Genomic DNA, 14,460 nt, shown 5'->3' on the forward strand with positions numbered 1-14,460 from the left:
GTGTTTCCAACTGCTCGCATGAAACCCCCACTCCTTATGTTGGAAACACCCATGTAAGAAGGTAACCCGAAAACTAATAAAAAAAGGAGGGAACGGAGAGATAAGTTGAGAACGTAGAGAAGAGCGTTCTTCTCACGAGGACAGGGAGTAGCAGAAATTGTGCTTTCTCTCCGTTCTTCTCGTGAGCTGGTAACAAGGATTGAGTTTCTTTCCTCTTCGTTTATGCTGTGCAAATGAAATGTCTAATTGATGAACCTGACAAATACCTATCGGATTTTTTTTTTTTTTAATGCGACTGCAGTCTGACCCTCCAGGTCGGATACATCCGACATTGACAGCAGGAGCCCAAAATGCGCTCTGCGCGGGCGGAGGGATCAGGGCTGACAGCGACTCTGCAGTTGTTTTCAGTAACAGTGTGTGTGTATATATGTATATATACACATATACATATATATATATATACACATATACATATATATACACACATATACATATATATACACATATATACATATATATATACACATATATATATATATATATATATATATATACATATATATATATACATATATATATACATATATATATATATACATATATATATATACATATATATATACATAAATACATATATACATATATATATACATACATACATATATATATATACATACAAACATATATACATATACACACATATATATACATATACATATATACAAATACATATATATACATATATACATATACATATATACATATACATATATATATATATATATATTAGGGCTGTCAAAATTAAAGCAGTAAAAATTTCATAGCGCACTAAAAATATTAACTCAGTTCACTCAGTTTTATGTACTTCCTGTAGCAGCTGACCTCTGCTCACTGTGCAGCCAAACTTAGAGGACAGTCAGTGTAGTATAGACACACTTTTACGTAGTTTTACTTTAAAAAGTAGCTTGACTTGGAGAAATCCAAAATATTTTGCACACTTTGCAAAGCCAAATTCAAATACCCTATTAGTCTTTGGTGTATTAAGCCCCTGCCCTCTGTATTTTAAAGGAAAAGAATCACATTCAAGGATCAAAGAAATCTATTAGAACTGTCTTTGAATCGAAATATACTTTTAATTTGTTTCCATATTAATTCCAAGATTTTACTCAAGTAAATATCGGTTCCAAGCTTTGTAAAAAAATTGTAGTTGAAAAATGTGATTAATCACGATCAATGATATACATAATTATATAATATAATATATATACATATATATATATATATATATATATATATATATATACGTATATGTATATATATATATAGCTGACAAATATATATAGCTGACAAACTGGAGCAGCAGCCGCCAGTGGAATGAAGATAAGCACTGTTTATTTTCTCTTGGTTCTCTTCTGTTTTAATCAGCATCGTTGCTGCAGTGTTAAAAAGGCACTGTTAGTAAAGAATCTGCTCAGGTACATACATGTACATTTACAGTTCAAAATCGTTCTGTAAATGCAGTAAATATAAAAGTTTTCAACATAGATAGGTGCGGCTTATTTAATTTTTTCCAAAATGTTCTTAAAAAATAGAGTGGGTGCGGTTTATATAACGGTGCGGCTTATAGCGCGGAAAATACGATAGTTTTTCTTATTTATTGCCACTGTTCCAGTTTTTTATTTTTACTTTGTCTACAGTATTTTCCCAAATATGAAAAGTAAACATGTTTTAAAACCCATGCTATATGATGCAAACTTTTTTTGTCAGCTACTCACAACTTGGCTCTCTGTGACAAAGTCAACAGCTTTTCTTCATCAAACTGGACCACACCTCCGACCTGGAGCAGCTGCAGCAAAACCTTGAAACCAATCATAGTAAAGCCAGTCAATACATTGTCCCCCCCAAGAAAAAGAATACAGTATCTGTGCAAACAACACAAAAAAACTCTGAAATGTGTGCGAAGTATGAAATGATTGACAGTGATGTGTAACAATACATTGATGACTTGTAAAACAGCAAATACATACAGTATATAAAACCGTATATTGCATGCATACATTATTATCAGGTAAAATCTTCCCTCCACCTTGCAGGAAATAAGAATGTTGTTAGCAGGGTTATTATAGTTTTGGAATTTTAATTCTCGTTAGTTTTATTTCATTTTGAGGTTTGTTTTTTTATATTTACTAATTTGTTTTCAGGGTGGCTTTGTTAGTTTTTTCAAAAACACTTAGTTTTAGTTTAGTTTTAATATTAGCTTTTTAAAAAAATGTTTTATTTGTGTGCAAGATTTAAAAAAGACCAAGGTAAGTATTGTGTAGTAATAATTCAACAAAAATATATTAAAACATTTAGAAAATACAAATTAACAGTCAACAGATTATTATTAGAGCATACTATTGCTTCTAAAGTTGGATCCATGCATGCATTCACCCGAAAGAAATAAAGATCGGATGCCTTGTTTGCCAAGTTGGCAACTTCTAAAATGGACTTGTGGCTTGAATTCTTGCTGAGAAGTATTAAACATGCCCGGAACACCTCACCAGCGAGGCGTCCAGGAGGCATCCTAATCAGATGCCCGAGCCACATCAACTGGCTCCTCTCAACGCGGAGGAGCAGCAGCTCGACTCTGAGTCCCTCCCGGATGGCTGAACTTCTCACCCTATCTCTAAGGGAGAGCCCGGACACCCTGTGAAGGAAATCCATTTCCGCCACTTGTGTCCGAGATCTTGTTCTTTCGGTCATGACCATAGGTGAGAGTAGGAACGCAGATCGACCAGTAAATTGAGATCTTCGCCTTTCGGCTCAGCTCCTTCTTCACCACGATCGATACAGGGTACGCATCACAGCAGACGCAGCACCGATCCGCCTGTCGATCTCCCGTTCCATCCTACCCTCACTCGCGAATAAGACCCAAAGATACTTGAACTCCTCCACTTGGGGCACTCCACCCTTTTCCGACTGAGGACCATGGTCTCAGATTTGGAGGTGCTGATTTTCATTCCGACCGCTTCACACTCGGCTGCGAACCGCTCCAGTGAGAGTTGGAGGTGGCGGCTTGAAGAAGCCAACAGTACCACATCATCTGCAAAAAGCAGAGATGCAATACTGAGGCCACCAAACCGGATCCCCTCGACGCCTCGGCTGCGCCTAGAAATTCTGTCCATAAAAGTTATGAACAGAATCCGTGACAAAGGGCAGCTTGGCGGAGTCCAACCCTCACTGGAAACAAATCCGACTTACTGCCGGCAATGCGGACCAAACTCTGACAACAGCCCTTATCAGGGGGCTCGGTACACCATACTCCCGAAGCACCCCCCACAGAACTCCCCAAGGGACACGGTCGAACGCATTCTCCAAGTCCACAAAACACATGTAGACTGGTAGGGCAAACTCCCATGCACTCTTGAGGACCCTGCTGAGGGTGTAGAGCTGGTCCACTGTTCCACGGCCGGGATGAAAACCACATTGCTCCTCCTGAATCCGAGATTCGACCTGCCGACGGACCCTCCTCTCCAGGACCCCTGAACAGACTTTACCAGGGAAGCTGAGGAGTGTGATTCCTCTGTAATTGGAACACACCCTCCAGTCCCTCTTCATAAAAAAGGGGGACCACCACCCCGGTCTGCCAATTCAGAGGCATTGTCCCCGATGTCCACGCTATGTTGTAGAGGCGTGTCAACCATGACAGCCCCACAACATCCAGAGCCTTTAGGAACTACGGCCGGATCTCATCAATCCCTGGGGCTTTGCCACCGAGGAGCTTTTTAACTACCGTGGCTACTTCAACCCCAGATATAGGAGAGCCCACCTCGGAGTCTCCTGGCTCTGCTTCCTCAGACCACGTGTCGGTGTAATTGAGGAGGTCTTCGACCACCAACCGACCCACAACGTCCCGAGTAGTCAGCAGCACCCCATCTCCACTATATACAGTGTTAATGTTGCAATGCTTTCCCTTCCTGAGACGCCGGATGGTGGACCAGAATTTCCTTGAAGCCCTCCGGAAGTCATTTTCCATGGCCTCACTAAACTCCTCCCACACCCGAGTTTTTTCCTCAGCAACTGCCGAAGCTGCATTCCGCTTGGCCAGCCGGTAACTGTCAGCTGCCTCCAGAGTCCCACAGACCAAAAAGACCCGATAGGACTCCTTCTTCAGATGGACAGCATCCCTTACCGCTGGTGTCCCCCCACCCTAAGGCGGAGGGAGGCTACCCTCTTGTCTACATTGGTAAACCCCAATGTACAGGCGCCAAGCCAGGGGGCAATCAGTATGCCCACACCTGCCTCTCACCTTGGGCCACTCCAGAGTGGAAGAGTGTCCAACCCCTCTTGAGAGGACTTGTACCAGAGCCCAAGCTATGTGTGGAGGTGAGCTTGACCATATATAGTCGGAACATCTCAGCCTCACACACCAACTCGGGCTCCTTCCCTGCCAGAGAGGTGACATTCCATGTCCCAAGAGCTAGTTTCTGTTGCCGGGGATCGGACCGCCTTGGTCCCTGCCTATAAACGCCGCCCAGCTCACACGGCACCCGACCCCTTTGACCCCTCCCACCAGTGGTGAGCCCATAGAAAGGGGGACCCACGTTTCCTTTTCGGGCTGAGCCCAGCCGGGCCCCATGGGTGCAGGCCCGGCCACCAGGAGCTCGCCAACAAATCAAATCAAATTTATTTATATAGCACTTTTCATACAAAAACAATGCAACTCAAAGAGCTGTCCAGTAAAAATGTCCAAAACACAACCCGCTGCCGCCCTCCCTCCCAACAAACCCAAAGATATATGCACCAGTACATCAGCACTCGCACCTACACACACACACACACACACACACCCCACACATACACACAAAGCACACAACCTGATAAACTTTGTTAAAGAAGACATGACAAGGCACAGAAGAACCATATGAGGAAAGGGTACCCAAAGGGGGCTCGTTCACGCTGAGCGGAATGACAGCCCACGGGCCACAGGGAGTGCCGCCATCACAGAGACCCCCGGCCCAGATTAGCCGGGGAGACCCCACACCTAGTGTAGAGGCCCCCGGCCACCTGGACCTAAGAAGCCTCTGCGATGACGCCCCCCGCGGGAAGGGCAGCCACCCCCCCCAACGCAGAGGCCCCCTATGAGGAAACACTGGAGCTTAAAGCTAACAACAACAGAAAGCAACAAAACTAAAAGACAAAACAATAATAAAATCTAAGAACTAAAATCAGTATGATAAAATATGATAAAAAAGTAGTCCCCAATAAAAAGAAAATGATAAATTAATAAGATTAATTAATGTTATTCAAATGATTAAAAAGCCAAACTAAAAAGGTGGGTCTTGAGCTTCCTCTTAAAAATATCAACAGTCTCTGCGGACCTAACGTCCTCTGCCAGGCTATTCCAGAGTTGAGGACCAAAATGGCTGAATGCAGCCTCGCCATGGGTTTTGGTCCTCACCCTTGGAATAAATAAAAGGCCGGCGCCAGAGGACCTCAGGATCCGCGAGGGCTGGTATGATAAAAGCAAATCAGATAAATAAGATGGCCCAAGACCATTAACACATTCATAAACTAAAAAAGTACCTTAAAATCGATCCTGAAGCACACGGGTAGCCAATGCAGCGATTTTAAAACTGGTGTAATGTGCTCCCGCCCTCTGGTTCTCGTCAGCACCCGAGTGGCTGAATTCTGGAGTAGTTGTAAAGAAATGGATACTCTTTTTGGGGAGGCCAGAGAGCAGGGCATCACAATAATCTAAACGACAGGAAATAAAAGCATGCATCAGCACTTCCGTGTTAGCCTGAGAGAGAAACGGGCGGACTGTGGCGATGTTCTTAAGGTGATAGAAACCTATCTTGGTTACATTTTTAATAAGAGGAATAAAACTGAGCTCAGAGTCAAGGATGACGCCCAGGCTCTTCACACATTCTGAGAGTTTAAAATCTTGTAGTTTTGGTAAAAGTTTCTCTCTCTGACCTTCAGGGCCAATAACTAAAACCTCCGTTCTGTCCTGATTGAGCTGTAGGAAATTATCTGGCATTCATGACTTAATATCTAAAATGCAATTGAAAAGGGTATCAATGGGTCATGTGTCATCAGGAGACACGGCAATATACAGCTGTGTGTCATCAGCATAGCTGTGGACGCTGGCGCCGTGTCTCCTGTGATGACAACCCCAAGGGGAAGCATATCCAGATTAAAAAGTATTGGGCCTAAAATTGAACCTTGGGGAACCCTACATTTAATTTCGTGGGTTCTCGAGGACAAGTATCCATACTTACAAAGAAAGATCGGTCTGTGAGATAGGAATAAAACCAGTTAAAAACAGTACCAGAGATGCCCACTAGGTTTTTATGTGTATTTAATCAAATTTGGTGATCTACTGTATCAAAAACAGTGCTTAGATCCATTAGCACCAAGACTGTGAGTTTTCTCACGTCTGCAGTATACCTAATATCATTTAAAATCCTTAAAAGAGCAGTCTCAGTACTGTGGTTCCTCCTAAAACCAGATTGATATTACTCTAAAATATTATTTGTGTTTAAAAAGTGATTTAACTGGAGAAACACCAGGGGCACCACCACCGCCGTTTTAAAGGCGGCGGGGAAGACACCCGTCTGGAGACAGCAATTAACTAAGTTTAAAATGTGTTCCTCAAAGAATCCCTAAAATGTCTTAAAAATAAATGTGGGAATTGGATCCAAAAGGCAGGTTGTTGGATTTACCTGGGAGAAAACTCGACCAAGTGTCCTTGCGTCAACCAGGGCAAAACTTTCCAGTGTTTAAAAGGTTTAAAAATTCTCTGGACAGCGGGTCCGAGATATCATCGAAGTGTACATTAAAATCGCCGGTTATTGAAATTCTGTTATAAGTACAATACAAATGGATAAGAATTCTGAAAACTCTTTAGTAAAAAAGGGGGAGTGATGGGGTCGGTCTATAAACGGTAACGCAGAGTATAGGGGGACTGCTAAAAACAAAAGGCATGATGTTCGAATGATAAATAGCTGTTAAAAATGATCTCATTTGAGAAAGGAGTATTATTAAAAATTGATGCAGTCCCACCCCTTCTTTTCCCACCCCTGGTAGAAAATAAAAAGTTAAAATTTGTCATCAAGAGTCAGCTGGGAGTGGGAGTTAGTGGCATGGTGGATGTTAGCAGCTAAAATAGAGCTGCCTAAAGAGTTAGGATGCACACCGTCCGGCTGATAAAACGACCGACGATTCCAGAATAAGTTAAAATTGTCAATAAAAGCTAAATGAAGGTGGGCACAAGTGCGTAGTAGCCATGTGTTAAGGCTTAAAAGCCGGATGAAGCGCTCGACCCCGCGCGACAGCGTCGGCAAAATGCCGCTCAGCCAAACCGACAGACCACAGGTGCTTAGCAGGGCAAAGAGGGCATGGAAGTCTGTCTTTGTCAGTTCCGACTGTCGACGTAACAAGTCCCACCTCCGGGACTGGCTCCAGAGGGGGGCCCCGGTGACCCGTGTCCGGGGCAAGGGAAAACGTTATCCATTCATTTTATTCTTCATAAGGGGTCATTTGAGCCGTGCTTGGTCTGGTCCCTCACCGAGGACCTGTTTGTCATGGGTGACCATGCCAGGGGCATAAAGCCCCAGACAACTTAGCTCCTAGGATCATTTGGACACACAAACCCCTCTACCACGGTAAGGTGAAGGCCCATGGAGGAGCACTGCATATATATTTTTTAATGTATGAAACAAAAACAGAAAGCACTTTTTACCTAAAATTGTGTTCGTGCTGAGTTAAATGCCAAAAGCATGGGAGCCATTCGAGCCAAAACCACACACAAACTGGTCTCCTGGTAGCAACGTCATCTGATGACTCTTTTACTGGCTGCTGCTTGAGAATGTCACTTCTGTGGGACACACACCACTCCCAGACGACTGCTCGACCTTCTCTTCTTCCGGCTAACGGCAGTGCAGTAATATCAAAATAAATACATTTAAAATCAACCCCAAAGGCTTGTGTATTAAATTAATTGCCAAAGAAGAAAACAAAGGAACAAACTATAATTATAGTTAGCTTTAGTTAGTTTTACAAAGGTAACATCAATCAATCAATCACATTTTATTTATATAGCACTTTTCATACATAAAAATGCAACTCAAAGTGTTGTAAAACATCCAAAGCAAAACATAAAAAGATTCGTTCACACCCTCCCTCCCAACAAACCGAAGACAGATATCCACTAGTACATCAGCACTCACTCACACACACCCACACAAAGTGCACAACCTGATAAAATGTGTTAAAAAACATGACAAGGCACAGAGAAACCATTTGAGGAAAGGCTACCCAAGGGGAGCTCATCCTCGCTGAGGGGAATGACAGCCCACGGCCACACGGGTGCCACCACCACAGAGACCCCCAGCCCGGATTAGACAGGCGGACCCCACACAAAGTGTAGAGGCCGCCGGCCACCCAGACCCAAGGAGTCCCCGCGATGACAGCCCCCGCGGGAAGGGCAGCCACCCCTCCCCCAACGCGGAGGCCCCCTCATGAGGAAACACTGGAGCTAAAAGCTGACAACAGCAGAGAGCAACAAAACTAAAAGACAGAACAGTAGTATAGTCTAAGAACTAAAATCAGTAAAATAAGATAACAATAATCTTCAATCAAAAGAAAAGATGAATTATTTAAAAGTTGTTAAAAGCCAAACTAAAAAGGGGTGTCTTGAGCTTCCCCTTAAAAATATCAACAGTCTCTGCAGACCTGACATCCTCTGGCAGGCTATTCCAAAGGTGAGGACCAAAATGGCTGAATGCAGCCTCGCCATGCGTTTTGGTCCTAACCCTTGGATTAATTAAAAGGCCGGCGCCAGAGGACCTCAGGATCCGCGAGGGTTTGTATGATAAAAGCAAATCAGATTAATAAGATGGCCCAAGGCCATTAACACATTTATAAACAATAAAAGTACCTTAAAATCGATCCTGAAACACACCAATGCAGCAATTTCAAAACTGGTGTAATGTGCTCCCGCCCTCTGGTTCACCCTCAGCACTATAATATTTCATAGTGTACTGTAAATTTACTTTTTCTCCACCTCCTCTCTGCACTCCTGCATTTTCTCTTTGATGTTTTGATTGCATTGTTTCTCCACGGGAGTACAGTCTTTGTTTTTGTTGTTTTAATTAAAAGTGGAGCTACTGAATCTAATGATGATTTAAGATTTAGGTTAAAATTGTCAACAATAAGATGTAACAAGTAACTTCAATTAGCTTTCGTTTTGTTGGTCAATGAAATTAATGACCCCTTTTGGCTCCAGGATGTCTATTTGTGCTAAATACATGTGGAAATTGATATAAAATGATATACTGTACATCATTTAGTTTAGCTTTGATGTGTTTATTGCTTTAAAGGCATTTTCGGTTGGCGCTGTACACTATTTCTGTGATTAGATTAGTGGCACAGCGAGAGTGTGGCTAATGCGTGGAGCTGGAAAAATCAGGGTGGGCTGGAATATTTCTCTCACTGAGTACAATCCTCCTGTCCCAACAGATCGCATATTCAAATAAAATGACAGACTGAATATTTTGAAGTTCAGATCTTCCTTAGACAACCACAATTATACTATTCTTAATATTCAACAAGATAAAAAACACAATGAAACGCAAATTCAAAAATAATTTAATAATAGTTTGTTAAAATTTCCCCTCACAAATTTCAAAATGTTTTCATGAATCTCACTGGGTGGGCAGTCTGTCAATCTGGGTGGGCATGTGCACACCCAGGCCCACCCATGGCTAAGGCCCTGGATTAAAAAATAGATTAGAATATAAACGATCTAATCTAGTCTAATGATTAGACTTGATAGATTAGATAGATACTTTATTCATGCCATGAAGGAAAGTAGATGTGCTTGCTCCATAAAGTAATAGTTGGTATAACGTGTGAAAGCTTACGAAAGCAATAATTACATCTTTATACACGCACACACCGTAATTATGAAACTACAATGATGATGATGCGTGAAGTCAACCACGAAAAAAAACAAAAAACATTTCCGAGTGACAAATGTAGCCATTTTTATTGTTGATGCGGTGTTTAAATAATAAAGCTGTAGGTGGTTTGTGGCGGGAGGGTAACACTTGACTTACGTTAGCGGTGCAGCAGATAGCAGCTCTAGCTTCGCCTCGCAACAGCTCACCTTTTCTTTATTTAAGATATATCAGTGCTTCAGTAAGTACGTTCAAAACTGCGAAAATGTGAAGCAAATAAAATACCCTATGGGATGGCAATTGATATTTTCTTATTTAATTTATAAGAAGTTATTGTTACAAAATCGGAAACATGTGAATACTGTGGGAATAAATAAATGGAAATCATTAATGAAATTAGGGGTGTCAAATTAGTGCATTAATTGAGATCAATTAATTATAGTATGAGTTAAAGTGTTCTTTTTTAAAATGGCATTAATCAAATTTTTAAACTCTAACTACTGTTTCTGTATGATGATGAGATCCATTTTGATGTGTGGGGCTTGTGCTTGAGTTGTTGGGGGTATAAAAAAAACTGGTCAATGTCACACCCTGAAGTGGACACTGATTGGCTGTCATTGTGTTTGGCATAACCTGATAGGCTCCTATTATAGGTGGGAGGGCAAGGTCAGGAGCAGAGAGAAGACGTGAAAATTGAGAAGCAAGTGAGGGTTGTTGGACTGATGAATGGTAAATTTAAAAAACGCCCTGATGGCACTATTGATGAAAACAGAGTGATATGTCTTCTTTGTAAGAAGGACTTTGCTTACCAAAGAAGCAGTTCTAGCCTACCACATAAATGGAAAGTAACAAGCCGTGACTAAAGCCACAGCTAATGATAGCAACGAAGACGCAAATGTAGTGAGCCATTGCAAAGATCTTCACCAAACTAAACTCCAGAACAGCCCGCGTATGAGAACGTCTGCGACCGACAGGCTGACGAATGTTCTTGCCAAGTGAATAGCAATGAACTGCAGGTCGATCAACATAGTTGAAGACGAGGGATTATGAGGTGTTTCAAACTGCAGCAATGACTAAAATCAGCAAGATGTATGACGGTGAAAAGAAAAGCAAGCTTGATGTTTTGGTGGGAGATCCAGACAAATGTATTGCTATAAACGCAGATCACTGGACATCAACTCGCAACCACGGTTATTTGGTGGTGACTGGACACTTTATTGAAGGTGAGTTGGAATTTCAACTCATTTTGCACTGATCGTCATGAAAACAGAAAGCAGGACTTGGCTGGTTAATGCGAAAAACAGTTCCTCAAGGTGGCAAATGATTGGGAAATTGAAAAAAGATATACAGTGATCCCTCATGTATTGCGGTTAATGGGGACCAGAACCCGGCGCGATAGGTGAAAAACCGCGAAGTAGCGTCTGACTTATTATTATGATGAATATTATTATTGTATATTATATTTATATTAAAGTTTTATATTGGGGGGATTTATGCCTCTGTTATGCTGTTGCGAACCCCCGAAATGGTTCCCACACTTCTAAATACCGTACTTAAAAAATACATTTAACTTTAAAAATGCAAAATGAAGAATAAATACCAAGATGCAGGTTGTGAGAGGAATTGAGCTTCAACCGCGGCAGCCAGTGATTCAGATGGAATGTTCCCTAATAACTACGTTAAAGTTTTAATTTTTATCCTAAAATTGACTACCCTTAACTAGAATGCCGTAGTGCATTTTATCCAAAGGTACAATCCTGCACTTTTAAACGCTTGTCGTCGTCGTCGTCTTCAATGTTGTTGTGCAAAGTGAAAGTAAAATGGCCGCTTCTTCGTCGTTCCTTAATTCTTCGTCCCCTCCTTCTATTTCTTTTAAAAACGAAGAAGAAGCACGGTTGCCAGAGGCAATCATGCCTTAACTTTGTCTTTGCACAATAACATCAACAAGGTCTTTTGGATAAAATGCAACGCAGGATTGTAGTTAAGGTAAGCAGTAAGACAAACTTAAGACAAAACTAACAAACACTTTCACACTTTATTTACCGATGTCTCATTGTCCTTGCCACAACTTGTAAACTATCACGTGTTATTGTGCTCAGCGCGCTCCCCTCACAATTTATGAACACAGCTGTTTACTATCCTCTTATCCAGCTTGACTCTGACGAAATGAACGGCACATTTGAATAACGTTAGGAGTTTTTCCGAACATAACGCTGTTTGCAGAGCTGGGCAGCAACATTCCGTCCCCGGTTTCAGTCCTGCATATTTAATCGACCCACGTGGTCCCAGTCGTGACGGCACTCCTGACACGCGGTCGAGTAAGGAAACAATAAAAAATAAAAGGGTGTGGTGTACCTTGCGGTTCCACAGATGCAATGACATGTGTCCCATATTCTTAAGAATAATCATAAGAATAATAATAAGTCCGAATGTACTTTGCGGATTTTCACCTATCGCGCCAGGTTCTGGTCCCCATTAACCGCAATAAAATCACTGTACTTTAATAGGCGACCCTTTTTGTTTCGTTCAAGGATTTGCATAGTTTATACAGTATATGCGTATGTGTGCATATATGTATGCATATACTGTATGCAGATGTTGTTTTTTCTTTTTGTAAAATAAAAACAATTGGGGAAAAAAAGGTGAAAAGCAGTCACCTCTTCCTCTTTGTGACGAGGTGCAACAACACCAGTGAATGTAACTGTGCACATAAGACATTTTCGTCTGTCAAAGTGCGCACGCCTGTTTTTTTCCAAATGAAGTAATTCCATTATGGTGATGGAGATCTTTAAGCCCTGTAATTGTAAATGTCTTCATAAATATTTTTTTTTTTTTCATAATTTTTTTTAATTGACCTGTACGCGGGACAATTCAGAGGATCTTTTATTATTTAATAAATTAAAATTGTGTATTATTTGTGGGAAATTTTTCTCAGTGTAACGTGAAATTCAGTTGTAAATATCTGTAATCTGTAACTGGACGCAAGTGTGCAAAAATACATATTGAAATGCTTTTATTTTATTATTCATATTTTTAATGTAATTATTTTGTCTTCAAATAAAGTAATGTGTTGATGTGGGGGGTGGGTGGCACCTAAACACCCTCTATTGACCAGCTGCCACTGATGAAGACTGCTTTTAAATTCAAATCGTATCACAAACCTGCTGTCTTTCAGTATGTCGAGACGCATCATCTGATCTGCAGAGGAACTCCAAGACCTAAACACAATACAATAAAGATGAATTATGTATGCTGACTTTGTAGCTATTGTTTTTACAAAATCTACTACAATATAATAATTGCAGAAAGTTAGGCGTAGACCAATCAAACATGTTGTGATTAGTTCAATTTAAAATCTCGAGTCATCCAACTCACTTGAATGTGACAAATTTTTGTTTTGTCTTACCTAAACCCATGTCTAATACCCCATTCCTTCTCCATTTTGGATGATTTTTTTTGTTTTATTTTTTATTTTTTGGGGGGCAAAAAGACGTGTTAATTTTGAGAAATTACAGTACAGAAATACAGTCCCAGTATTATATATAAGGCATAGCATGGAAACCGACAGGCAGTGTTGGGCAAAATTCTTCCAAAATGTAATATATTACATATTACTGGTTACTTGCATGTGAAAGTAATAAGTTTCTTTACAATATTACTCTATTTGTAGAGTAATGCGTTACTCAAGTTTAAGTTACTTTTAAGTTACTTTTTTAAAAATCGGGGATTAATTTATTTAATAATGATTTCAAGATCTTAAAAGGAAAATGCAAAATTTGCTGCCATACTCTAGCTGGTAAAGTTAACTTATGAGCATATTTAACTATATAGTGTGGTCAATAATATTAAACTCTTTCGACTATGGTGTGGTGGGACATCACTACCTTTGATCAATATTTGTATCAATAAGATTTATTTTTAAATATAAATATTGGAACTGATATTTTGTCCAGTAAATAAATAATCACAGGCTGTAAACCACAAATGAAATTATCATTATTCTCAAATTAATTTACACACTGTGGGCGGCATGGCTCAGTGATAGAGTGGTCCTTTCCCAACCGGCAGGTTGTGGGTTCAATCCCCGGCCATTGTGACCATGTTGAAGTATCCTTGAGCAAGATACTGAACCCCCAGTTGCTCACGATGCTGCGTCATCAGGAGGTAGATGAGGTACAGTGTGAAGCGCTTTGAGTACCAAAGGTAGAAAAGCGCTATACAAGTGACAGTCCATTTGCCATTTACACACAAATAACAGTGATACATAACATAAAATCGATAATTGGTCTAACAAGATAGATAGATAGATTAGATAGATTAGGTAGATTAGATAGATAGATAGATAGATAGATATATAGATAGAAAGAAAAACACAGACAGGGAATTCTATTTATAATAATTGAAAGTTCAGTTAGTTCTAATTTTCTTTTACTACATGGAGACAAAGTTTCGAGGTGATTTGAAAAAAAAAAAGGTAAATAAGATACGAGCGCATCAGACTCTAATAATGGCG

General features: G+C 40.6%; 1 protein-coding gene across 2 annotated transcripts in view; it reads right to left on the reverse strand.

The window, feature by feature from the left end:
* Positions 1-14,460, reverse strand: part of vps8 (VPS8 subunit of CORVET complex) — a 94,343-nt gene that overhangs the window by 28,213 nt on the left and 51,670 nt on the right. For both annotated transcript variants that reach the window (XM_086045560.1, XM_086045558.1), the window contains 2 exons: positions 13,109-13,165; positions 1,776-1,858 (listed from right to left, as the gene is read on the reverse strand). In XM_086045560.1, coding sequence (XP_085901686.1) covers positions 1,776-1,858; positions 13,109-13,165 — 140 coding nt within the window. The remainder of the gene's footprint in view (positions 1-1,775; positions 1,859-13,108; positions 13,166-14,460) is intronic.

Source organism: Filicampus tigris, chromosome 11 (assembly GCF_054856515.1).
Source record: "Filicampus tigris isolate MCC_2025a chromosome 11, RoL_Ftig_1.0, whole genome shotgun sequence".
In the NCBI taxonomy this organism is placed as follows: domain Eukaryota; kingdom Metazoa; phylum Chordata; class Actinopteri; order Syngnathiformes; family Syngnathidae; genus Filicampus; species Filicampus tigris.